Below are 27,042 nucleotides of genomic sequence, written 5' to 3' on the forward strand. Positions count from 1 at the left end.
TTCTTATTTTATTTTCTTACGACTTATTGACTTCCTGAGACTAAAATTTCATTTAGTTACTTTGTAAAATACAGCTTGTAGGGCTGTGTGTTGGACGGTGGTGCAGACGCTCCCACCGTGTCTAAGCTGAGTCCAGCTGAGGTGGGTGGCAGTTGAGTACCGTGTGAACTTTAGCTCTCAAGTAGATTCACCAAAATTATTCTCCTGAACTGATGTGTTGTTAGATATCAACGAAAAGTGTCACTGGGCAAGAAAGGAGCACGGGTGGAGGGGAATCGACGCATAAACAGCTGTTTAATAATAAATGTGAGAGATTTTATACGCCTATGATAAAACAAATCAATATACTGAAGTCCGAATGCCACCGAAGAGGTACAATATGCTATCATTACTTTTTCTGTTCACTGCAAGTTAACAGCCGTACAAGAAGCACGCTATAGGTCTTAACTCTGTGGCATCAAGTAGCTCAGAAAGTACTTAATTTTATTCATAGTAGTTCAGTGATTTCTCCAGACACAGCAAGTGTGTGAAAGTTGTTTACACACATCGCATATTATGAATCATAGGAAAAGGCCTATCACATTCAGTTAATGTACACTGTCATCTTTACTTCATCTATAATGTACCTCTCATTATCCAAATACATGAAGTAGCCGTCATCAGAAAATTTCTTTAAAGTGGGTTGCGTTGCCGATGATCCCTGTAGTATGTGTTCACTCCGTCAGCCTTAAGTACTGTCCGCGGATAGGAAGGGAGAAGTCTCCTTTGAAGTATCATGAAACCTTGAATTAAAGGCTTAAATACTCCCTATGTGTTAATTTTAGTTATTGTAATCGAGGTTAATTTTTTAGTGTATCTTGTAACCACTATACAGGATATAAGCGTCTGTAAGTGCAGATATATTTATGTGGTACCCTGATATGTACACACAGTGTGTTGGTTGTTTTTCCTCTGCATCGTACAGTCTTCCCACAAACATGTCAAACTTTACGACCTGATGCTTTCCGCACGGCCGTGACTTCACTACTAAATGGACTACACCTGTCAGTATACAATAACCGTTTTGCGTCCACACTAACACCTGACCTTCTGACCAGGGAAAATAAGCATTAATGGTTTGCTATTGTCATATGTACTTGGAGGTACCAATCAACACAAAAAATACAACTTCTAATAGCTGTAATTGTTCATCTGCAAATGATGTATACTGATAAGCCAATACATTACGACCACTATCCACCTCTACGTTGGATTCCACCTGGTGGTGTTGCGGGCACGTGATGCGGTGTGAGAAGTATGTAAGCGCAGCAGACACGGACGGGGGATAACACTAGCTAAGATATGGACTGCAAACGGGGAAAGCCATTGATAAAAGAGACTTTGACAAAGGGCAGATTATTACTACGCAGAGCCTGTGAACGAGTATGTCGCAAACGACGAAGCTTGTTGAATATTCACGTGCTACTGCCGTAATAATCTACGGAAAGAGGTAGAAGGATAGTGAAACCACCACCAGGCTCTTCACAGAAAGTGGGGTTCAGAGGCTTGTCTGCTCTGTAAAGTAGGATGGAGGGTGATTTGTAGCACCTGTAGCATCTCTGCCGAAGGAGCACAAGTGAAGCTGGTGTTTTCGGAGCCCACCGTTCATCGTGCATTGTTGAACATGCAGCTCCGCAGGAAACCACCTCTACGTGTTCCCATGTTGACCGAACGACAGCGTCAATCAAGACTGCAGTGGGCACGGGACCATCGGCAATCTATCGTCCATCAATTGAAACGTGGCGGCTCTTCGGGTGACTTACATTTTTTGCCACATTAGGTCGATGGTCGTCTCTACAGACGCCATCATCAAGGTAAAAGGCGGCTCGAAACGTGCAGCGCACCACAGACGCAGACTGGTGGGACCAGTGGTATACTATGGGAGACATTCTCCTGCACTTACATGGGACCTGCGGTAGTAATGTAAGAGATGCCGACAGCTGCGAACCACCTGCATCTCTTCATGCTTTGTGTCTTCCCCGGCAATGATGTGATGTTTCAGCAGTATAATTGTCCGTGTCTGAGCCAGAACCGTGTTGCAGGGGGGTTTGAGGAGCATTATAGTAAACTCACGATGTCTCGGGGACCAAATTAGCCTGATGTAAATCCTATGGAACCCATATGGGTCGCTATAGGGCGCCATCGCCGCGTACGAAAATCAGCGCCCCATTATTGAAGCGAATTTCATAGCATGTGCGTAGACATCTAATGGCACATACTTTCACAAAATTTTCCGACAAACTGTCGGATCCCCGATACGCAGATTCAGTGTTTTATTTAATTCCAAAGACTGAAAAACAAGCTATGAAGCAGGTGGTCAATGTTTCGGCTCATCAGTGTAAGCACTGATGCAATGTTATTCAGGACACCGTCCTCAGTCACCAACAGAAATATTTATTACACCCTATGTAACTTCAGTGTATCTGAAATTACCCAGAAATGTCACAGGTATCAGATTTAGTGGGATTCGAGAAACTTACTGCCTTGTTAACCGCACTACACTGAAATGTCTCATCAATTTTCATTTCTTTGAATACACATTCGAGAAGAGGGCTGCAGAATACTTACATTTGGCTCTGAGTGTTGGAGATATCCGTTCATTGAACTATGCACTGTTCCATTTGCCGCATCATTCTTTTCAACCTCTTTCAGGTGTCCATTCTCTGTAACTGCTTCAGTTTTGTTGCTTGTCACTGCAGTGGCATCGTCATCCTGTGAACAGAGCGTGTAAATCGGTTTGGCTTTCAGCAGCAAGCCATCATACAGATACACAATAGAAGCAATCTGAGAAACTCAGCAGTAGTTTTCTGAAAGCAAAATACAGTTGTGCGGATATTCTAATAAGATGAGAGACCAGGTAATGTAAAAGTTGTTCTCGACGAAATACTTAGATAAAATTCTCTCTTTTTTGCAGTGGTATGTTTTAATGGTATCTTTACGTGACCGCACTGTGAAATAAGTCGGTAGACTGTTACACACAGAATACCAGCAAAGAAGCAGTTATGTTTCACAGTTTTTGTATATAACTGAGGAAGCCGTCGAAAGCTTGACCTATTGAAAACTAACGCGGCAAGGAAACCGAAAGAATTTTATCCAGTTTCAGGACATGTACGAGATTATTTTCTCCATGAATGCGCAATTCGTAAGCAGTTCACTTCTGCGATGCCAAAGGCTTCATCAGCTGAAGTGAAGTCTGCTCGCTGTCAACTGCGGCTCTTGTTTTGTTAACGAATATTTTAAGATTTGTTACAAACCTTCTTGCTTTTCCTATCGTTTCTGTAGGCTTGTTTGTAGAAATCAGAGAAGAGGAAGTAGAACATGAGAGCGTGCATGCCGATCCACCAGACGAAGCCCTTCGGATAGTCGCATTCGATGAACAACAGCTGGAAAGCGTGGACCATCATCAGCACGAACTGCACCTGTGAATTGCATAAACCAAATTACAGCTCTGCGATCGGAAAGTCTCAGTGCTCCTACATTCCTCTTCACTATTCTATGTAACAGTTTTATCTCATTTAAAAATTTAAAATCTAGTACTTATGTGCAGTGCTTTTAGAAACATGTTTTAAATTGTGTGTTTTGTATTTCAAGGCTTGTGTATTGGTAAGTATAAGAAAGATATCTAAGACGCTCCATAAATCTGACGTCATTACCGCTTCCAAACTACAAATGACTGAGTGACTGGTTTAGTTCAATCAGTGTAGCACATGACCATACCATCTCCCGTACAAAATGTCAAATGAAGTACAGAGGCCTGTAGCACCCGATTTCATGGAAGAGATGTTCATGGAGATTAATGGACAATTTGGACATCAGTACTCTGCAAATTACACGGTCCAGTCAGATTAGTCTGCAGCTCTTGGTCTAGGAGCTAGCGTTTGCTACCTCTGAATCACAGGGTCCCGGATTTGAGTCCCAACCGGTTTGGGGATTCTCTCTGCCCAGGGACTTTGTGTTATTCCATCATCATTCCATCATCATTCCATCATCATTCCATCATCATTCCATCATCATTCCATCATCATTCCATCATCATTCCATCATCATTCCATCATCATTCCATCATCATTCCATCATCATTCCATCATCATTCCATCATCATTCCATCATCATTCCATCATCATTCCATCATCATTCCATCATCATTCCATCATCATTCCATCATCATTCCATCATCATTCCATCATCATTCCATCATCATTCCATCATCATTCCATCATCATTCCATCATCATTCCATCATCATTCCATCATTCGTGGAAGTGGCTAGATTGGACTGTGCACAGATTTGGAATTTGTACGGGCGCTGATGACCGCGCAGTTGAGCGCCCCCACAAACCAAACCTCAAATATCAAACAGAGTCACTTCAGTGTGACTACCGCGAATGTTCGACGTCCAAGTGCAGTAACTACTCACAGACGGCAGCTGACAGTAGTAGCAGTGGAAGGTATGTGAAACGTGCCCGGGAGACACGGAAAACAGTGCATTTGTCGTCGTAATGCGGAAACTGAGCGATTTATCTGACGTCGAAAAGGGCATGATCATTTGCTTTCGGACCTAGAGTGGAAGCATTTCCGAAACGGCTATGTTTTTAAACTGTTCGCGTGCCGCCTTGGTTAAAGCATACCGTGCATGGTAAAATGGCGACATCCAAAACCTGTGCTGAGGCAACTGGTGCACCATGGGCCATGAACCACAGCTGTTGAGATTTGTACGGGTGAACAGACCTGCAACAGTTAAGCAGCTGCCCCCCAGATGAACCAACCCGGAATTCAGTTAGTGGGACGTGGGAAACAGCCTAAAAACCACATCCAGGCTGGCCGACACACCGACCTCTCGTCATTAATTCTCCGGGAGGATTCGATACGCATCCGGCATACCTCTTCGTTCCGGAAGCGGTCGCGTCAACACTCTCAGCTATCTGCGCCGGTTACAAATTAGACCTGTGACACTTCACACATGATAGCAATTTATTTTTGTTGTTTAGGTTTACATTGCAGCATAGCTTACATGTTCCAGCACAATACTGGAAACTTTGAGGCGGCGACTGTACCCCCACAATTCTGTAATTCCTTACGACAGACATTGAGCTGATAATTTGATCTCAAGTGCTACGAATGTCACCGCCTGAGCCATAAAGAAGGCAGATTCAGTAAAATCATCTCTTGCAGAGAGAAAAGGAAGCTCTACTGTGTGTCTTCAGCTGATATTTCTCTTCATTTCGTTGTGCTATCGCACACTCCAGGATTCTCGACATGTGACACTTTGCAGGTGCGACTGGTGACACTGTTTTGCTTGCAGTTTCTGCCTGACATGGGCAAGAACAATAGCCAGCCGTAAGAAGAAGTGCACATTACGAAATGTTTAGACAAAGTTTGCGTGTGCTGCTGACGAGCTGCAGCACCAGCATTCTTCCAGACACGTGCAGCATGGCTCAACTTGCTGCCGAGCTTCGTGACTGCAAGCTAAACTTGCAGCTTACCAAGCACGCCCGTGGAGAGGCCACACGTGTTGTCAGACTAAGTCCTCTCGGTGATATCAATGAATGTATTCCTAGATTTACGAAATATACTGACGTACATGACTGAAAAAGCATACTGAGGTTCAAAAAAGCCTTCGGAACGGAATCTCAAATTTCTTCGGATATACTTTCTAACGTTCCTACCGTGTTTTCAGAAACTTATTAGGATAATGGTCCCTCCAAACACACATTTATACAATCTACACATGACTGTTCGGAATGTGGTGGCTTGCACTTTTTCACGTAACAGGTCACCTTCCGTGTTAGGAATTAGTACCCCTTGACCACTACGTTTACAGAATCAAGAGAGATATGCTAAAGTCAGTTTGTGACCTTGGCATGGTCCATTCCATAGCTAACCTCAAAATGGGCGTGATCAATAGGGAAAACGTTTTGTAATTGGTAACAGTAGCCGCCATATGTTCTGACATTTCATTTCCTTCCTCCACCACTTTGATGTATCACTATAGAGCATTCTCTTCAGTAGTAAAATTATTGCACAACTTGTGCCAAAAGTTTTATATTATATGTGAGAGAGTTTCCATTTATGGGCACTGTTCTCAGTGGAATTCATTAAGTTAACTTTTTCCCACGAATATTTTTCAGTGAGTAATTATGAAGCTTTGCAAAGATCAGAGAAGGACGAGCTGAGTCGTACGACTGACTTGTAAGCCAGAGATAAACCACATCATTTTAGAAGTCTCCCAGTAAACCGAGACCTGGCTTTTCTGTACTCTGTTACAAGTGCCACAGCGTCGCTCGATCGTATTCTATATCGGCGTAAGGTGTCACGCCACGATATTTGATCGATGTCTCTGGCGAAAGTGATTTATAGCTGATAACATACTTAAAACCATGTAAGTGCTTTTCTTCTACGTGTTGGCACTAGCTACAAAACACGTACTCCCCGTATGTGTATTGAGGAGATAGTTTTTTGCCATTTTCGTTTTCCGGCTTCACTGCTAGTTATGAGTTAACACTTATTTGTGATGGCTAGATTTTACTATCGCCGTCTCTACGTCTGGGGATTGAAGTATTCTATGCTGTTTTCTACTTTTTTTAACCTTCGTCCTGTGTGCGTTAAACTTTTTTTTTTTTTTAAGAATCTTAAGCATGGCTGCTGCAGCAACTGTGCATATGTAATATATGGAATAAAAAAAAGTTGCGGAAGGTAGTAGTCAAAAGCTCTTGACCTCGCTTTCAATCCATTTTATGGTCAGACGGAGAAGGCAATTAAAACGAGGAACAAGGAATATTTACTGGGAAAGTGGGGTATTAATATTCATGGCTCCACATACGCTGAACATCTCTTTCAAATCGGACATTCCCCTACTAATTTGGAAGATAAAGCTATTTTGTGAAGAGAGTAGGAAGTATATAGGTTGGATTTATTGGAAGAACTTCAAATTTTTAAACACAGTTTCAACAATAAGGATTCAATTTTTAACGACTAACTGCAATTGAAACAAAAAAATATCTTCGATGGTTGTCGTACTGTGCTTGAATTAACATAATTATTACATCGTGCTACTCTGTTTTATGAAGGTCAAGCTCTTCATAAGAGTTGCCAATAAAATGTTGAACATGTCTGTGTAATGACGTCACTTCTAATATAATTTTCACAAGCCTAGTTGTCCTATTTTAACAATTTTTGCTTCTGTCACTCACTGTCTTCAGAGACTGTTATAAAATTGTTTCGGTCTTAGCATTTGGTACAGTTAAATCAGCTGTTTGCTGCGGATATAGACAGCAGGGTGTATCAGCGCCATCTTGGCGCAGTTTTCTCAATTTCTGTTCACAAATGAATGTTGCCCCGATAGTTGCATGTTTAGCCGTTACTGGTCACACACGTCACATCTATGTATTATTTTATGCATGAAAAAGCCAGATGGCTGTTTTCACGATTGTCAGTGTTAATTATGACTTAGCCTGTTGGCGGCACATCATGGTGAGCATGAGAGTTGTGGCTTATTTTAATAATTAATAACTTTTGGCTTTTTCAAATGTTAGGCACTTGGCCTGTCGGCCACTCTGCTGTTTTTGCATTTGGCCATTCTGCTTGGATTTATGGTAACAAGTGGACGTAATTTTATTGTCTATTGTAATAACCTCCACTATACGTAGGTGGTTTTTTTATAACATACTAATGTTTTGAACGTTGCATTTATCTGTGTATACTTATTTCGAATGAAGACTTCTGAAGAACGACCATTTATATGGGTTGAAACCTAAGTGAAGAGCTTTTGAATTATCTTCCGCAAATGGCAGCTGTTTTTATTCCATATATAACTTTTTTTTTAGTTATTGGTATTTGGTGTGTTAAACAATTGCGTATTGATTATTTGTGACCGTGAATGCCAATGAAAGCAGCATTCGCCTGAAAGGATGTGGGAGACTGTCTAAATTTCACGCTTAGTCTCATCACCCCGACAGTCGCATAATTAGGATCCAGTTCCGGCTCGCCATCTTGTTTTCACTACTTGGCGCACTACGGAGCCGCCCGAAGAACGCAACAACTATGAAATCAAATTTGCCGCTCTTAATGAAATTCCGAGTACTCGTTCCTCGTTCCATCTGCTGTGGATAATTTAAAAACGAGCCATAATATTGCCTTTTTAAATATTATTAATTCGTCCTTGGTACGGTCATATAAGCCTCGATTCTCAGAAATTTACCTCATCTCTCTGTGCATCAATCTTGGAATCCGAGCTGAGCGTTGAAGTGTGAAATGTTAATTCAAAGAAATGGCATGCGTTAATAGAAGGACGTTGGTGGAAGATAGGTGACACGTGAAAGACTCGTCATTGGATATATTTAGAGAGGAGGAAATTACTGTAGCGCAGCCTATATTAATTTCTTGAGAAGCACTCTTAAGGAACACACCAGGAGAGTACAAATCCATCTGCTGTTACCACACATTGACACCTGACCGCATAATGCGCGAAAAAGAATTAACTTTTCAGCTGAAAAGCGTAGTTTCGTTAAGAATTCCTTTTTTTTTAAAAAAAAGAAGGGGGCGTTACCGTACCCTCGGGAGAAATCAGCTTAGGACACATGATTCGTAGGTGCCAAAATATAATTTCAGTGGCATGCCTTCTGATTTCGTACGGGAAAGTATCAAGCGGTGAACACAAAATTGTCTTTACTTTCGAATGAACTACAGAATTTCATATGGATATTTCGTGATATCTTATGGTCAGTGAAATGAATAGTTACGTATTGTTATACCATTGTCATGGAAGAATTTGACATCCAAGGCTATAGATGTCTATAGTTTTGTCCTACGTTACTCCTGCCACCAGTGGAAATGTAACTTCGGAAAACCAGTCGTTTCCAACTACTGATGATCCAACCGATCAGGGATTATTCTATTACCTATAATTTCTGCGAAATTGGATGAAAGAAAGGGCTGTATCAGTGGAATTTAATTTCCAGACTGATTGATTTTTCTTAAACTGGTTTCTTAATCTCTTCTACAATATGAGTGCAATGTCCCTTTTTGGCTAACTGGCTATATTAACATCGTTCATAGTCCACACTTAGACTAGATGCAGAGGAACAGTCGAGACAAGGGCGGGCGAGGGGGAGGTGTAGCGTGTGTAGCTCTCGATAGACGGAAACAAGTTTACTCGTCTTTAGTCGTATCGTCGCTCACTGTGCTTGCAATGTCACGCAAAGCCGTGGCGAAATTACTAAAGTCCTGACAAATATATGATCGCAATGGGAAACACTATAGCTTCGGCATGACTATACAGTAAGTGTAGGTTCTTTGAGGGTTAGTCGTACAAAACAATTGCTGCATTTTGTATAGCAGCGAAATATTTTCGGAAACTGGTGGCTCTGATATCTGGATTTCCAGTGATTTCAAGGGACAGCGGAGTAGGAGAGGGAGGCTAAGTACTAACCACTTTATTTTATAAGGATGCTCGACTACACAAGACAATGGGTACATTATGGGGTACTGATTCTACGTGGTCTCATACATACATACATACATACATACCACCTACCTACCTAACATGGGAAAACACTGAAAACATTAATGAACTATTTCAGAATAATCTTCAGCATAGGGGCGCGCGCGCGTGCACACACACACACACACACACACACACACACACACACACACACACAATCCCTGATCGGTTGGATCATCAGTAGTTGGAAACGACTGGTTTTCCGAAGTTACATTTCCACTGGTGGCAGGAGGAGTAACGTAGGACAAAACTATAGACATCTATAGCCTTGGATGTCAAATTCTTCCATGACAATGGTATAACAAATGAAAGTCTATTAACTCTGATAAAAAAGGATTGCTTCTTAAAAATCTCAACATACGGAAATACTACTAATTACAGGCTTTAATTTTGTTCAGAAAAGTTCGTATTTCGCAGTCAGAGGATTACTGAGGCTTTAAACGGCGATCAGAACCAACCGGTAAGATTTATATAAATGTTACCGCAAGTATAGATGTTCGTTTCATTTACTAAATTCGTCCCATTCAAATAGGAATGTTTCCTAAGAGCAAACTAGAGATTCGCTTACGTGTCGTGGTCGGAACCACATGAAGGCCAAGTTCTACGAGGAAGACAAGAAATTTCATTGATATTACTCCGGCAAAAGCAGCACTCCGCACACTAGCATGTATTAATTGCCAGGCATGAAGTTGAAACGTTGAACTTAATTGAAATGGGCTTCGAGAGAGCACGTGGCCTAATCCAGACTACGAAGTTCACTGTTTATATGCAAATTTTATTGGAGTAAAAAAGATCTTCACCAAAAACATTAACGCCTGTCGAACCGATGTACACTGTGTGATCAAAAGTATCCGGACACACCTAAAAAATACGTTGTTCATATAAGGTGCATTGTGCTGCCACGTACTCCATATCAGCGACCTCAGTAGTCATTAGACATCGTGAGAGAACAGAATGGAGCGCTCCGCGGAACTCACGGACTTCGAACGTGGTCAGGTGATTGGGTGTCAGTTGTGTCATACGTCTGTACGCGTGACTGCTACACTCCTAAACATCGATAGATCCACTGTTTCCGATGTGATAGTGAAGTGGAAACGTGAAGGGACACACACAGCGGCAAAGCGTACAGGCCGAACTCGTCTGTTGACTGAAGAGACCGCTGACAGTTGAAGAGGGTCGTAATGTGTGTGAGACATCTATCCAAACCATCACACAGGAATTCCAAACTGCATTAGGATCCACTGCAAGTACTATACCAGTTACGCAGGAGGTGAGAAACACCGGTAAATGCCAAACGACGCCTCTCTTGGTGTAAGGAGCGTAAACATTGGACGATTGAACAGTGGAAAAACGTTTTGTGGAGTGGCGAATCACGGTACACAATATGGCGATCCGATGGCAGGGTGTGGGTATGGCGAATGCCCGGTGAACGTCATCTGCCTGTATGTGTAGTGCCAACAGTAAATTTCGGAGGTGGTGTTGGGTGTTTTTGTTATGATGTGGTCGTGTTTTTCGTGGAGGGACTTGCACCCCTTGCTGTTTCGCGTGGCACTATCACAGCACAGGCCTACATCGATGTTTTAAGCACCACCTTGCTTCCCACTGTTGAAGAGCAATTCGGGGATGGCGATTGCATCTTTCAACGCGGTCGAGCATCTGTTCATAATGCACGGCCTGTGGCGGAGTGGTTACACGACAGTAACATCCCTGTAATGGACTGTCCTGCACAGAGTCCTGACCTGAATCCTGTCTAACACCTTTGCGATGTTTTGGAACGCCGACTTCATGCCAGGCCTCACCGACCCAGATCGATATCTCTCCTCAGTGGAGAACTCCGTTAAGAATGGGCTGCCATTCCCCAAGAAACCTTCCAGCACCTGATTGAACGGTATGCCTGCGAGAGTGGAAGCTGTCATCAAGGCTAAGCGTGGGCCAACACCATACTGAATTACAGCATTACCGATAGTGAGCGCCAGGAACTTTTAAGTCTTTTTCATGCAGGTGTCCTGATACTTTTGGTCACATAGTGGAAGTGCTTTGGTTCCCTGACCGCAGTCCGTATTTCGAACTACACGAAGCAACCTGAACTTACAACGGATCATGTTCTGAAGAATAGAGGGATTCACGAGTCGATGGCTGCAACGGGAGTGTCTTTAAAAACCAGCCAATAGACAACCGTTGGAATATTTTTTTTAATTTTCGTATGGTGGGAAGGACCCATGTAGACCTGGCCAATAAGAAAAATGAACAGCAAAAGCTTTGAGTCCACAACACTCAATGTTACTGGATATCTATGAAAATTACCCAGTGAGGTTGGTACTACTATACTATCACGTAACGAAACTTCTGTGACCTCAAACGGCGAATGTGAAATCGTTGACCCTCTCATTCATAAACGACGGAAATTCTTCGAGGCACAGCAGGGAAAAGGAGAGGTTTCTAATTTTAAAATAAAAAAAAGACTTCTCCAGCCTATTCTTTTCCCAAGTACTGAAGTATGACTTGAAAGCAGAAACAGCTGCGAGACTTCAAAGAAGATGTAACTAGGTATGAGACTACAAACAACATTAAAGTGGTCTAAAACAGCCTTCTTTTATGACCATCACGTGGGCTTCCGGTATTGGAGAGTAAGTGTCAACCTCAGCTATGCGTCCATTGCATACCGGAGTCTGACAGACTATTCCACCTTACTTATTCAGTAAATGACAAGGGCAGTAATCAAGTGCTATTGCTACTACCCAAATCTTCAAACTAGAGTACATCGAATGTTCACGTTTCCACTGTAAGGAACCGTCTGCACAGGAATTTGAATCATTTATTAAGAGCCTCATTTAATTATAGGTTACAGCTGTGAGATTCCCTCGGAAAAAAGTGAGTATCTGCTATCATCTTACCGCATTGCTACAATTTAGAAAGGTAAATACATGTGTACACCTTCAAAGCTTGTTCGGACAAGTTTAAATCACTAAATTCCAGTATAAATTTTCACTCCGCTCCGTAGTGTGCTCCGATTTGAAATTTCCGGGAGTTTTATCAGTGTAATCTATGCAGAAGAACTGTGAAGTTTGGCATCTAGGGGACGAGGCACTGGTTGAAGTAAAGCTCTGAGAATGGGACGTGAGCCATCCATGGATATTTCAGTCCTATGAACGCTCGCCCACGAAAAGCAAATGTCTCAGTTTCAAATCCCAGTATGGCATACTATTTTAATCTGCCAGAAAATTTCCACCAAAGACCAGTTGTAGACATGAATACGGTTTTCGCTTTCCCCTACTAAACATAACTTATCTGTTTTCACCAAGATAAGGGGTGGGGGAGGGGAGTGGCATTTGAACTTCGTATTACACAAATTGACATGGTCAAGTTTTGGAGCACGCAATCCGATTCTTTAAAACAAATTTTGTCTCGAAATGAAGATAAAATTAGATGTGACAAATGAAGTTTATACTTAAGAAACGTTCGAGAACGAAATCTCCACTCTTCAGTGAAGTGTGACTGCCCGACATCAAAACTACCCAAGAGGTAGCCTTTCCCTTTTAAGAGCGATGGCCTACAATCTTAACTACCTGAACACGCCTCTCAGACCAACATCCAGATTTGGACCGCGTTGTAGCACACGATTTATATCTGCTTAGAAGGACTTCAGACTGTATTTTGAGTATTACTGCCACAAAAGTAGAGTGAGTGTGGTGAATACTGATTCCTACATTGTGAGTTCACACTGCAGCCGCTACTTGCAGGAACAATCAGTGGGAGCATGCGGCTCCCGTGCTCTGGAGGATTCGCGTCTGAATCAGTTGATGAGCTCACCCTTTCCGTCAGCTGGCCCGAGTTCCGAGACAACCGCACGAGGCGCTACCGTGTGCCGCATCCTACACACAGCCGCCTGCCTCCGCGTCAGTAGGACTGCGTAGCTACGTCACATTCAGCTGTGGACAACACGTATTGGGGCTATCGACTATCGATTACGAGGCAAACTACATTCCCGCTTTGTGTTGATAGACCAAGGACACCAGGTCGGTTATTATACCGAATTTAATACGGACTACACGGCCTCAGGCAAGAAAGTAGCCCTCATTAATATCATTTTTCTCCGTCTTTCACTTTAACTTATCGTCTAACTGGTTGCTTTCGCTTGTATTATCTTATTAGCAGGGCCTGACTGGTTTCTAGTAGTGAGAAGTTATCGGCTCATTTCGGATTGTGCTACCTTTAATTTCCAGAAGCGTGAACAATAACAACAGAAAATAGTAACAAACACGACATAGTAATAGTAATAGCAATAATAGCATCAGCAGCAGCAGCAGCAGCAGCACCTGTTATTCATCCACAAATTACTTTCAGATGTATATTGGACATGGCGAAGTGTTAAGGACAAAAACTGGACATTTCATGAAGATAGTGAGTGTGTGTAGCGCTCGCTTTTCAATCCTGAATGCTATCTAGTTTACGCGGTGATGACTTACCATTTGGAAGGCTGTGAGGTATTTCTTCCACCACAAGTATGGACGCATCTGTGGCCCCATGGCCGCCAGCATGTAGTATGTATACATAACGACGTGTACGAATGTATTCAGCAGACCGAAGAAGGAACTGTGGCCTCCTGAAACAATAACCAGTGTGTTTAATAACGAGTTCACGTTGTCTGCCGGTTACAAACAGTGTCACATTCAGTATTTCATGAGCAACACGAGACTGACTGCTTCGTTTAAATGATACGCTGGTGTGTGTGTGTGTGTGTGTGTGTGTGTGTGTGTGTGTGTGAGCGCGTTAGCAGAGTTGAGAAGTATAGGTGGAGAATTGGTAATGGTCTAATAGAAGGAACAAGTCATTTTCACTTTATGTCATTTAGGGAAACTATGACAGTCAACATGGTCGGGTGGGGATTGAATCTGTAGTGCCGGCCGGTGTGGCCGAGCGGTTCTAGGCGCTTCAGTTTGGAACTGCGCGACCGCTACGGTCGCAGGTTCGAATCCTGCCTCGGGCATGGATGTGTGATGTCCTTAGGTTGGTTAGGTTTAAGTAGTTCTAAGTTCTAGGGGACTGATGACCTCAGATGTTGAGTCCTATAGTGCTCAGAGCCATTTGAACCATTTGAGTCTGTTGCCTGCTCGGTCTGAGGAGCATATCTCGTGCGTTAATTAGTAACATCATGTGTCTTGAGCCGTCTGACCGCTGCTGGATTGTAGCGCAGCCTACAATTTAATGTAATTTCCCCGAAGTACTCCCATCGCCTTCAGAGATAAGCGTATATAAGTGAACTGTTCACATTTTCGCGTATAATCAAGGTATCTTCTTCTGTGAACTAAAATGAGTAATTGTAAGTGCTAAAACTGCTGCCGTCTTTGAGAAATTTCTGATATAGCACACTGACTTAATACCAAATGGGCCGCGCGGGATTAGCCGAGCGGTCTGGGGCGCTGCAGTCATGGACTGTGCGGCTGGTCTCGGCGGAGGTTCGAGTCCTCCCTCGGGCATGGATGTGTTTGTCCTTAGGATAATTTAGGTTAAGTAGTGTGTAAGCTTAGGGACTGATGACCTTAACAGTTAAGTCCCATAAGATTTCACACACATTTGAACAATACGAAATATTGGCGATTGTCTTACTTCCTTTTCTCATTTTTTACGCCTTCATGAAGACTGAACTGGAAATTAATAATCTTTACTATACCGCTAGCGATATGGGAGCTTAAGACAAAATAATCTATCAATATTTTGAAATTTTTATTCACGCAAGACTTTCGGAAGAGAAGCAAGATAAATACTTGCAGATCAGCGAACAGAAACTACTCATTAAGTGCAAGAAAGGCGGATGAACTTTGAAATTATGTTGCCGAAATAGGCTGCGAGACTAACGAAGCCACGTCAACTTATCTTACATCGTCAGAGAGACGTGCCTGTGCTTTTGGTTGTGGTTATGTTTCGTCCCGGGATTTACGTCCGTCTCACCGCAAAGCTATTAAAATTCACGCCGCAGGTACTTTCAGTAATGCAAGAGAAGCGGGTTGTTTCGTAGAAGCATGCTGCCATGTCTATACTGAGAAATACGAATTAAAAGAAACGGTATGTGTGGAACATATTCCATTAATAATCGCGCCTCGAAACTGAGTTTTATACTGTTGAGTTGCTGATACAGAATGGAAAGGTTTCTGGGTATGATTGCCATTCACCCTGATTTTGCCAGACTGGCGCGGTATTTTGATACATCTATAAGTCCGTAGGAGTTTGTATCGTTTAATGTCCGACATTTTCGCACTGTCGCCATCGTGGGAACGACTCTCAGAAATACTACTTAGAAAATACCCGATTCGATACTTTAATGTTCATCGCTAAGTGTCAGAGCAATTATTTTGTACCGAGAACTATCTAAATGTGTTTACGTACAACAATTTCCGTGTTGCCAGACTGTAGGTTTAGCGACATGATGGTTTTGATTTTACAGTATGGCGCAGGAAGTACACTCAAGGATTTAACTCAGTAGCCTCCTAATTACTTATATTGATAATTTCGTGAAATTACTAGAGTAAACAAGATTTTTCTTTGAAAGCGAGATCGTATCTCAAGGATTTAACTAAATACCCCTTCAAATTAATTGCTTATATTTATATTTTCGTGAAATTGTCGGAGTAAACCAGATTATCTTCTACGAGGCTACAGCAGGCTTCGGCGCTCGGGTTATTGGCCGCTAAAGAACTCTTTACCTGTGTTGGAGAGACGCGTCTGCTTCGCTTAAATTTAGAAGTAACAATACAAACACTCAAGGAAACGATGTTATAAGTCGGTTGTTTTCTGCCAGCACTGATATTAAGTTCGAGGGAATGGTAGAAGAAAAATAATGGTTCAACGTCCCGTGAACGTAGTGGTCAAGGACGGATCACGAGCTCCGAGTAATTGAAGGACGGGGTGCCCTTTCCTCGAAGGGATTCAGGGAAATCACGGAAAACCTAAATCAGGACGGCCGGACGGGGGGGATCTGAATCTTAGTCCTCCCGTACGCGAGTCCAGTGTGCCGCGCCACCTTGCTTGGTATAGTAACTTCGAATAAATGTTAATACGGTGGTGTAGAGGGAATATCGTTTACATTTCGTTTGACTAGTGGAGAACATGCTGGTTCTGAAATTGTTTGTATGGAGTGTAGCCATGTATGGAAGTGAAACGTGGACGATAAATAGCTCAGACAAGAAGAGAATAGAAGCTTTCGAAATGTGGTGTTACACAAGAATGCTGAAGATTAGATGGGTATATCACATAACTAATGAGGGGGTATTTAATAGAATTGGGGAGAAGAGGAGCTTGTGGCACAACTTGACTAGAAGAAGGGATCGGTTGGTAGGACATGTTCTGAGACATCGACGAATCACCAATTTAGTGTTGGAGGGCATCGTGGAGGGTAAAAATCGTAGAGGGAGACCAAGAGATGAATACAATAAGCAGATTCAGAAGGATGTAGGCTGCAGTAGGTAGTGGGAGATGAAGCTTGCACAGGATAGAGTAGCATGGAGAGCTGCATCAAACCAGTCTCAGGCTTGAAGATAACAACAACAACAACAACAACAACAACAACAACAACAACGTGTAACTTTACTTATTGCTAGATTGTTTCGTCGAGCACTTCGGCAAGTGTCTGGTGCGATCGTGGATTGATGGTAGGATTGTTTCCAGTATTTGAACTTGACATTACCTCTTGCTGAACGTAATTCAACCAAAACGGTCCAGTCACAATGTGACCACCTCCTATGTGTGACGTCAACGTGCAATAACCATTTACAGATGGAAGGTGGCAGCACTAGCAGTGGAGGGTACATTAAGCTCGTCGCGGTGACGCGGAGACGGAAATGCGGAACGGAGCGATTTATCTTACGTCGAAAGGGGCATTGGCACTGGCTTTCGGGCCAAGGGTGGAAGCATTTCCGAAACGACTAAATTTGTAAAATGTTCGCGTGCTGTCTTAGTTGAAGTATACCGTGAAAGGCAAAACAGCGTTATCCAAGACCGGCGCTGAGGCAACTGTGGCGCACCACGAGCCATAGAAGACAGGGGTGAACGAGGGCTGTGGAGATTTGTACGGGCGAATAGACTTGCAACTGTGTTCATCGGCGACGAAAGCTGAAATTTGCACACCAGTACCGCAACTGGATGTCCACTGAGTGGCGACAGGTGACTTTTTCATATGAATCACGTTTTACGCCCCATCGTCGTGTACGTCGTGAAAAGTCTGGAAGTACACTACTGGCCATTAAAATTGCTACACCACGAAGATGACGTGCTACAGATACGAAATTTAACCGACAGGAAGAAGATGCTGTGATATGCAAATGATTAGCTTTTCAGAGCATTCACACATGGTTGGCGCCGGTGGCGACACTTACAACGTGCTGACATGAGGAAAGTTTCCAACCGATTTCTCATACACAAACAGCAGTTGACCGGCGTTGCCTGGTGAAACGTTGTTGTGATGCCTCGTGTAAGGAGGAGAAATGCGTACCATCACGTTTCCGACTTTGATAAAGGTCGGATTGTAGCCTATCGCGATTGCGGTTTATCATATCGCGACATTGCTGCTCGCGTTGGTCGAGATCTAATGACTGTTAGCGGAATATGGAATCGGTGGGTTCAGGAAGGTAATACGGAACGTCGTGCTGGGTCCCAACGGCCTCGTATCACTAGCAATCGAGATGACAGGCACCTTATCCGCAAGGCTGTAACGGATCGTGCAGCCACATCTCGATCCCTGAGTCAACAGATGGGGACATTTGCAAGACAACAACCATCTGCACGAACAGTTCGACGATGTTTGAAGCAGCATGAACTATCGGCTCTGAGATCATGGCTGCGGTTAACCTTGACGCTGCATCACAGACTGGAGCGCCTGCGATGGTGTACTCAACGACGAACCTGGGTGCACGAATGGCAAAACGTCATTTTTTCGGATGAATCCAGATTCTGTTTACAGCATCACGATGGTCGCATCCGTGTTTGGCGACATCCCGGTGAACGCACATTGGTAGTGTGTATTCGTCATCGCCATACTGGCTTATCACCTGGCGTGATGGTATGGGGTGCTATTGGTTACACGTCACCTCTTGTTCACATTGACGGCACTTTGAAGAGAGGACGTTACATTTCAGATGTTTTACGACCCGTGGTTCTACCCTTCATTCGATCCCTGCGAAACCCTACATTTCAGCAGGATAATGCACGACCGCATGTTGCAGGTCCTGTACGGGCCTTTCTGTATACAGAAAATGTTCGACTGCTACCCTGGCCAGCACATTCTCCAGATCTCTCACCAACTGGAAACGTCTGGTCAATGGTGGCCGAGCAACTGGCTCGTCACAATACGCCAGTCACTACTCTTGATGAACTGTGGTATCGTGTTGAAGCTGCATGCGCAGCTGTACCTGTACACGCCATCCAAGCTCTGTTTGACTCAATACCCAGGCCTATCAAGGCTGTTATTACGGCCAGAGGTGGGTGTTCTGGGTAATGATTTCTCAGGATCTATGCACCCAAACTGTGTGAAAATGTAATCACATGTCAGTTCTAGTATAATATATTTGTCCAATGAATACCCGTTGATCATCTGCATTTCTTCTTGATGTAGCATTTTTTGTGGCCGGTAGTGTAAAATGTCCCAGGCAAGGAGGAGGGAGCGTTATGGTCTATGGAATATTTATTTTCGGGGCATTCCTTGAATGATTGAATGATCTCGTCATTCTGGAAGGCACAATGGAGCAAACTGGAATGCATCTGTCTTTGGGGACCATGTCCACCGCTACATACAGTTTGTTTTTTCTCGGCACGATGGCATCTACCAGCACGATAATGCACATGTGACAGCTCACTGTGTACGTGCAATTATCGAAGAGCACCACGATGAGTTTAACCGTACTTTTCTGATCATCAAACGCCGCGGCCACTGCCTCCCCCTCCCTCCCCCATGGGCTTAAACCAAATAGACAATCTGTGTGACCATCTCTATCGGCATGTTCGCGCCATGAATCCTCAACCGAGAAACTTAGCTCAGCTGGCCACTGCACTGAAGCCGGTATGGCTTCCCATCCCTGTCGGTACGTTTCAGAACTTCATTGATACTCTTCCTGGACGTTTCACGGCGGTCCGCGCAGCGAAAATGGTTTTTGTAGCTTTTGACAGATAGTCGCGTTAATGTGATTCGACAATGTATAATTTACTGTCTGATCATCACTTCCACTATTAACACGGTGAGCTTAACAAATGAGAAAAGACTTTCAGTTTAATGACTACATTATTTGTTGATTAATGGGCAATTACAATCTTCGCACCAGTTTAAACTTCACATGTGAGTAGAAGCCAGTGTAGTTTTCGTACGTCTATGTTAGTATGGACCAGCACCAGCGACGGGGAGATACAGAAGACACAGTTAAGAACTGTCTGGTACGTGTTACAGCAGTTGCTCTGTTGCACTTCTCCGAGTCTGTCTCTGTTCACTCAGTGCCCGGTGTGGCTATTTCCTCGGGTGAATATTTTGTGCCATTACACATCCTCAATGAGGTCACCGGTCAACCAGCAATACCCTTTTGAAGTGGTTACCTTAGCAGTTGTGCGCACGGTATCGAATTTGTGTTTAAATCAGTTTCTTTTAAGGCTTACTGTAGCTCTTCCGGCGGACACGTGTTGGAGTGCAAAGGCCAACAGGAAAGAGGTTGTGCGGGAGCCTTAAGGCGAGCCTGTCGTAAGAGCACGCGCTGCTGGCTGACGCGCCGCGCCGCTTGCGTAACCGCCGCCGAAGGCCGCGCCAACTCACCTGGCGTGAACTTGACTCCGAACCACACGCTCATCGGCATCACGCCGTGGTGGATCACGTGCAGGTTCGTGATCTGCTCGTTCTTCTTCCGCAAGATGAAGAACAGCTGTAACAGCAAGAGGAGTCCACATTTAGTCACCACATACTATTTAGTTTTTAAATAAACTTTTTTAAGAAACGAGTAATCTTTATTCGTGAAATTTCCATTGTTTTGAAACATGGCGTTATTATCGAAAACGGGAAAATATATCAGTATTATTTTAATAACAATGCCGACGGAAACGTGCAACAAACACAAGGCACGAGAATTGGTGTAACATTGCTGAGAGAATTTACTTATTACCATGTGGCATGGCCTTGGATGGTACGCTTGTACATGCAGTGTGCGAGACTTGACCCTGTGTGGTCTATATGGTAGTTTCACACTGTCGTCCTCTGACGGTTGTATTACAGAATGGCACCGATCCTAGTCTGGAAGTATTTTATGAAAAGCAGTGCCAATGTAGTATAACGCTGAGTTTCCCTTGAAAGATTAAGAACTGGAGGAGCCACAACAAACTTGCGACATCATGTATATAACTGAACAATTCACTCAGTGATTACAATAAAAGCCAAGTAGCTGATATGTTGCCTGGGTCTAAGTAATACGTAATATGCTTTTTACCTGCTTGCAGCCTTTTATCTGCCTAACCTAAAAATAGACTTCTTCAGTCTCAGTTTTCACCGTTTAACGCTGACTATTCCTAATGCCCAAGTAGTGGTATAATCCCCGATTAAAACATAAGTTTTGAGTGAAGTTTCAAAAAATGAGAATCAGTAGGAGAATGACGATTTTTGGAGAATTCAGCCACTTATCACTTTCCGAGAAAACCGGCGAGCGATGGACACAGAAGTTTTCTTTTTATTTGCCTTTTAATGTAGTATTTTGACTGTGTTTTGAAACAGACAATATTTTTCAGTCTTTGTTCGATTTCTACATTTATTTTAGGAAATAATGATAATAGGAAACCGAAAATCTTACTTCAGAACCCTTTTATTTTGAGCGGTTTTAACACTAATGTTAAACTGGCGTTGAAAAACTGATAACCGAAAACCGGTTATGTCAGCGATAACCGCCATACCTAGGTAGCTACTCCCCAGTTTCCGTATTTGGTCCATTGAATACTTACAGCTGTATGTGCCACTGTTAGAAATGGCATTGTGCATCTGACTCCAAATGTCCAACACATACAGCTCTCTTCACGATGTTCACTCGGAAACTGCTTGAGATGGACCTGCAGTTAGTGATTAAGGGAATCCTGTCGGGTTTGAAACCCACTGTCATTGGCAAGGCATGAGACTCGTCTCCGGTCCCTGTCGGTTAGGATTCTTTTTGCCACCACTACTCGTACACAGAGTAACATGGCTGCACGTGGTGGGCCATTTCTAGTAGAGACGCGTTGATACACCAACAGATCGAAAAATGTCATTCACGGTGTGGTCATGAGCACCTCCAAACACGATAGTTCCTTTCAGCTATTCTGTCACGTCGAGCCATCTTATGCTCTGATATGCATTACCTGCTGGCGTATACACAGCACTGCAACGTCCAGAACTGTTTAATCGACAGGGAGGCCTCAAACAGTTTAGTAGACCCTAAGTCACCTTTATTTTGTTTAACCACAAATCGCTATGAAAAGCGCGATATCACCACCACCACCACCACCACCACCACCACCACCACCACCACCACCAAAGAAATTCTATCATGCTTCATAGATTGAAGAGAGCTCGGATCGCGTTCATGGGCAAACTGCGTTTGGTAGAGAGCAGAAGAAAAGACTGCCTGAATCACATTACGTGTCTGCATTTATCGCTAGTGGAGATATATTGCGCTCCTTTCACCACTGTAATCTTATCTCTTCATTTGCCAGCTCCACAGGAGATCCACTATGAATGTGTTTATGAAGTTCGTCATACTGTTTCCATTGATACTATGCTCTCCAGAAGTACATAAATCTAGATCGATAATTTCGTAGCAATAGCGTCAGTATTGTAGACAACAATCATCAAGTTCCACCTGCCCCCATCATAACTTAGACGTGATAAGTTAGAGTGCAGCCCTAGGTCAGATAGTGGGCGCACCCGGCTATGACGATGTGCCCATTGCTGAAATGCCACACTCAGTGGATTCTATGGACCCGCAGTACATTCGTGTGTTCTGTTGACTTGTGTTGGTGCCGCCGTATTAGATGCAGTAGTTTTGCATACCCCTGGCAGATTTGTCACTGTAATGGTAGATGCACTCACTATGTGGGCCCACATAATCAACTTTGTTGAAAATTCCACAGTGCAGTGGATTTACTACAGTATCAACTGTATTAGGGAAGTACAACACTTACAGACGTTACAGTAAAGGAAATTAGACGTCAGGGCGTATCAGACTTCCTCAAACCAACAGACTAATTACTTACCTATAATGCGACTTATTTAATGTTGTACGCAGATGTAAATTTGATTATAAATGTGAAGCCTTGTGTTACACTCATTTCATCGTGGGATGTCCGTGGCTGAAGTTTCTAAGTTAGCGGTATTTTTACCAGTAAAATCCATTTTTCAGTAATAGTTAAGAGAAAATAAAATGGTGACAGAGGACGATGTATTACTGTGAAAACATTTGTAAGCTCTGAATTATGGTTTCATCAGATTTATGGATGGATCCTGTTGCTGTATTTATAGAACTAACTACCGAAGAGCTAGATACGGTAACGTTGGTGTATTTACCACTTTCTTCACCATTATTTTAAGAAGTCCAATCCGTACTGCGTTTTAAAGTTAATGCTACCCAAAACATTGGGACGACAATGTCCCTTCCGATATGACAATGCTTTTATTCAGATGGCTAGCAGTATCTAATATTTGTTGACGCGTTTGAAGTAATAAGTCGTCTTGTATCTACAACAGCCAGGTTTGAATAGCGTCAAGTCATCGCAGTTTATATGGCAAACAAGGGCCCGATATAATAGGGACCGTTGGTTTGGAAGTGTGTGTGTAAAGTTATGTTGAGCAGCATTAAAATTTTTATTTACATCCGTCCCAGAAGTGGGTTGACTGTTCTGAATGCCACAGCTGACCCCTCGTCTCCTTAGATGGCTGTTGGTATTTTGCCAGACACTTGAAGTTAAACCAACAATAGACCAACAGACACGTGTTTTCTGAAGCTCTAACATCGCTCAACACGTAATTCAATACTGTTAGTGATGCTACGTGTTACGAGATGGCGATAAGCAGGTGTTACAGAACAAGAACGGGATTCTAGTACAGTAACTCCTGGAGCCGTTGAAATATACACCCATGGGATTAGTATTGGTGTAGGGAGTCAGTAACAGACAGTGGCAGTGTTTAGTTACCAATGATACATGTGGTTTTGGCTCCTCACACACGAGTAGAGGTGGCGCTTTGCCAGATAACGCTGTCTACTCAGCTGTAATTATCCATAACTGCTGACACTTAATAGGAAGTGAAAATTTACCTGTAAGGTTAGAACTATCTATTATGGGTATTGCTGAACGCCGTGACTATATATTAAATTGCTTCTATAGGTAGCTGCGAATAGGCACTTATGAAATGTATCATCCAGGTGACCTATCTATTTTCACTCACGGAAAGAATATTAAATATTTATTGATTTGTAACTAATACGACTTAGCTTGAAACTGAAAGGCAGTTACCGCTACCCTAACAGAACAATCAGCGTTGGTATACGTTTTTAAGTCTCTGGACAGGATTGTAGAACTGAGCCATCATCTCTGCCGCCAAGGCAGTGCGTGTGGAAGTTGACCCAGAACGGGTAGAAAACCGGAATGGTGGCTCGCTTCCTTCCCAGAGGCGGTCTGGAAATTACAACCCGGAAAAACTGGCCGCTTTCCTTCGCAGAGAACTCGCGTAAGGCAGGCATATTGTTAAGTACTTCTGGAACTGCAGCCTAAGACAACACACGCTGAATTGCAGTCTTACAACATTCAGTATTCAATTCCCTCCTAAACACTTCATGTGATCCATATTTTAGAGGAATTTACGTTCCGCAATTGGTGTGGCCCATCAGATCAACTCAACACATGGCCTTCACGATAACTGCCACTGTAACAGACTAAGTGCCCTAACAACACGCCTGTGTTGAAGCCAAAATTAGAAACCAGCCTTACGACAGTGCATATATTCGCAATTTTACTGGAAGGGAGGGGTAGTATTAATCTATGAAAGCTGATTATTTATTTAAAAAATTATCTACATCTACATATATATACTCCGCTAGCCACCAAGCGGTGTGTGGCAGAGGGCACAATTCGCGTTAAAGTCATATTTCCCCCTCTGTTCCACTCACGGATCGTTATAGTTAAGGAGCGAATGTATACATTACGATTAGTCTGTTGAGGAATGCCGCAAACCTCGGCCGGACTCATCCAGAGGTGGTCACCAAACTCTTGCATATTACGCATCAAAAGAGTAGTACACTACACCATGGGGCGAGCAACAATGTGACTGACATATTCGTGAGCAGTTTAATTCGAGACACTTATCCACTGGTGTATAGCAGTCCAAATTCTTCAGGGTACGGTAATACCTTATTAACTACTGAAATGCTTTCCTTTGTAGGTAGTTCTTGTTTCTTACCGTTGCACTCGCGCATGGGGCGTGGGAAGAGTCGCTGCTTAGAAGCCTCTTTGCGCGCTCTAATCAGTCTCAACTTGTCTCGGTGGGCTCTAAAGTAGTGACACGTGGGGAGCAGTAATACGGAAACTAGAAATTCAACAGGACTCTTCTCTATCATAACTTTTGTGCTGAATTTGCTCAACAATGTATTTACTTTGCTTTCCCATCACACATAATAAACAGTTAAGAGTTGTGATATTTTAACATGAAAACCGTAGGAACTTAGGGTAGCAGGTTACAATTTTTTTAAGGCCTCCAGTAAATTTTACTTCTTGAAAATATACTGCTGTATGTGAGAGGGCGGGGGTGTTGGTGCAAATCAATGGAAATATTTTATTACTACTAAGTTCTTAAAATATTTCGAAGGGCTAGTGCCTTTTGTAACTTTTTCTTACCGTGTCAATAAACTCCGTGTACTTCGAGAAGTAGTACCACCAGCAAGCGCGAGCCATCTGTAAGAAAAAATATTGCAACTTATTCAGCGTTGTTCTATTTATTGTGTACACTAAACTATAAATTAACGTTACACTTCTTAAAACAACCATTTTTAGCTGTAACGGACAGGTCAAGCTGTATGATTCTGGCGTATAGAGACAATTCTATGGAAGTTGTAAAATATTTGTTTCTCCTTAAAAAGAGCAGTGTATTAACGTTTTAACACCCAACAAACCTGTCAACCGTCAATGCCATTTATTCTCGTTAAAAGCTTGCTTTCAGTTCATGAAAGAATTCTCAGCTAACTACTGAATACTAGTGCGAGGGATTCCATGGCCAAAGATAAATTTTATAAAAGCCTTTTGGGTATTAGTCCACCTTATTTCTAAACTACAAAAACAGTTTTTCGTCCATGTAAAGAGTGAACCAAAACAACGACAAGCTTTCAGAAGTAGTTATATGGATAGAACCAAGAAAAAATGCTCAGAAAACATGGGCTCTATAGGGCACATCTTAAGGTCCGTTACACGCTTAAGCTAGTGATCAGCGCTCCGCGTTCAGTACGCGGCGGCGGATTCGTATCGATGGTTGTCACAGTCGGGCGGGGGCGGAGTTCTATGCTCTGTAATTGTGATGTTTCATCGCAAATAGAGACGAGCTCGCTGCAATTAAGTGATTTCAGCTTATCTGGTATACAGGAAGAGAAATTCCATGCACTAAGGAAGATTTTGAGTGGATCCTGTTATGGAACAAAGGTGTACGAAAAGATCGATCGTTATACTGCATCCAATAACGCGTATCGACGAAGAGAAATACAATGTTTATTTCCGTATGTATGTCCTTTCTTATGACGAGCTAGTCTGTGGAATCTAAGACTCTGCTGATCAATCTTATTACCATACTAATTAAATACTTTAGCCGAATTTTTTTCTGTTTCGTCTGCGCGTGATATCCGCAGGACTGTGCACGCAGTAACTTATTCTTGTGCATTTAACTGCCATGGACACTGCGGGGCGCATAGAGGCTGCGCGGACGGCTCCAACGTGTGCAGACAGTCTGGCCAACTGTGAAATGTCCATAAAAAATACCTGTCTGCCAACCTCGCGCAGACGGCGGAGCGGGGACCATCCGCTAAAGTCTGTAACGAGCCTAAGGGCTGTGAGTACTTTTTCATCTTCGCTACTGTGAATCATCTCTTATGAGCACTTGCCTAGTAACTCTGAAGGCAGAACTTAGAACCCATATTTACTAGATGGTTAGTGTTGTGTTGTTTAACGTCCCGTCGACAACGAGGTCATTAGAGACGGAGCGCTAGCTCGGGTTAGGGAAGGATGGGGAAGGAAATCGGCCGTGCCCTTTGAAAGGAACCATCCCGGAATTTGCCTGAAACGATTTAGGGAAATCACGGAAAACCTAAATCAGGATGGCTGGAGACGGGATTGAACCGTCGTCCTCCCGAATGCGTATTTACTAGACACTTTTTCCTTGTTTTGGTCCATACTACCACATCCGAAAGTTATTCGAAGTACTCGTTCACTTTGCATGTATTAATCCATTTCAGGGTGATGAACCCCAGTTTAGACAACAGAAAA

General features: G+C 43.1%; 1 protein-coding gene across 2 annotated transcripts in view; it reads right to left on the minus strand.

Moving 5' to 3' along the window:
* Nucleotides 1–27,042, minus strand: part of LOC126184614 (elongation of very long chain fatty acids protein-like) — a 163,692-nt gene that overhangs the window by 2,382 nt on the left and 134,268 nt on the right. For both annotated transcript variants that reach the window (XM_049927070.1, XM_049927069.1), the window contains exons 5-9: nt 25,411–25,467; nt 20,324–20,429; nt 14,004–14,140; nt 3,294–3,458; nt 2,608–2,751 (exon numbers count right to left, since the gene is read on the minus strand). In XM_049927070.1, the coding sequence (XP_049783027.1) occupies nt 2,608–2,751; nt 3,294–3,458; nt 14,004–14,140; nt 20,324–20,429; nt 25,411–25,467 (609 nt within the window). The remainder of the gene's footprint in view (nt 1–2,607; nt 2,752–3,293; nt 3,459–14,003; nt 14,141–20,323; nt 20,430–25,410; nt 25,468–27,042) is intronic.

The sequence above is a fragment of the Schistocerca cancellata genome, chromosome 4 (genome assembly GCF_023864275.1).
Source record: "Schistocerca cancellata isolate TAMUIC-IGC-003103 chromosome 4, iqSchCanc2.1, whole genome shotgun sequence".
Classification (NCBI taxonomy): domain Eukaryota; kingdom Metazoa; phylum Arthropoda; class Insecta; order Orthoptera; family Acrididae; genus Schistocerca; species Schistocerca cancellata.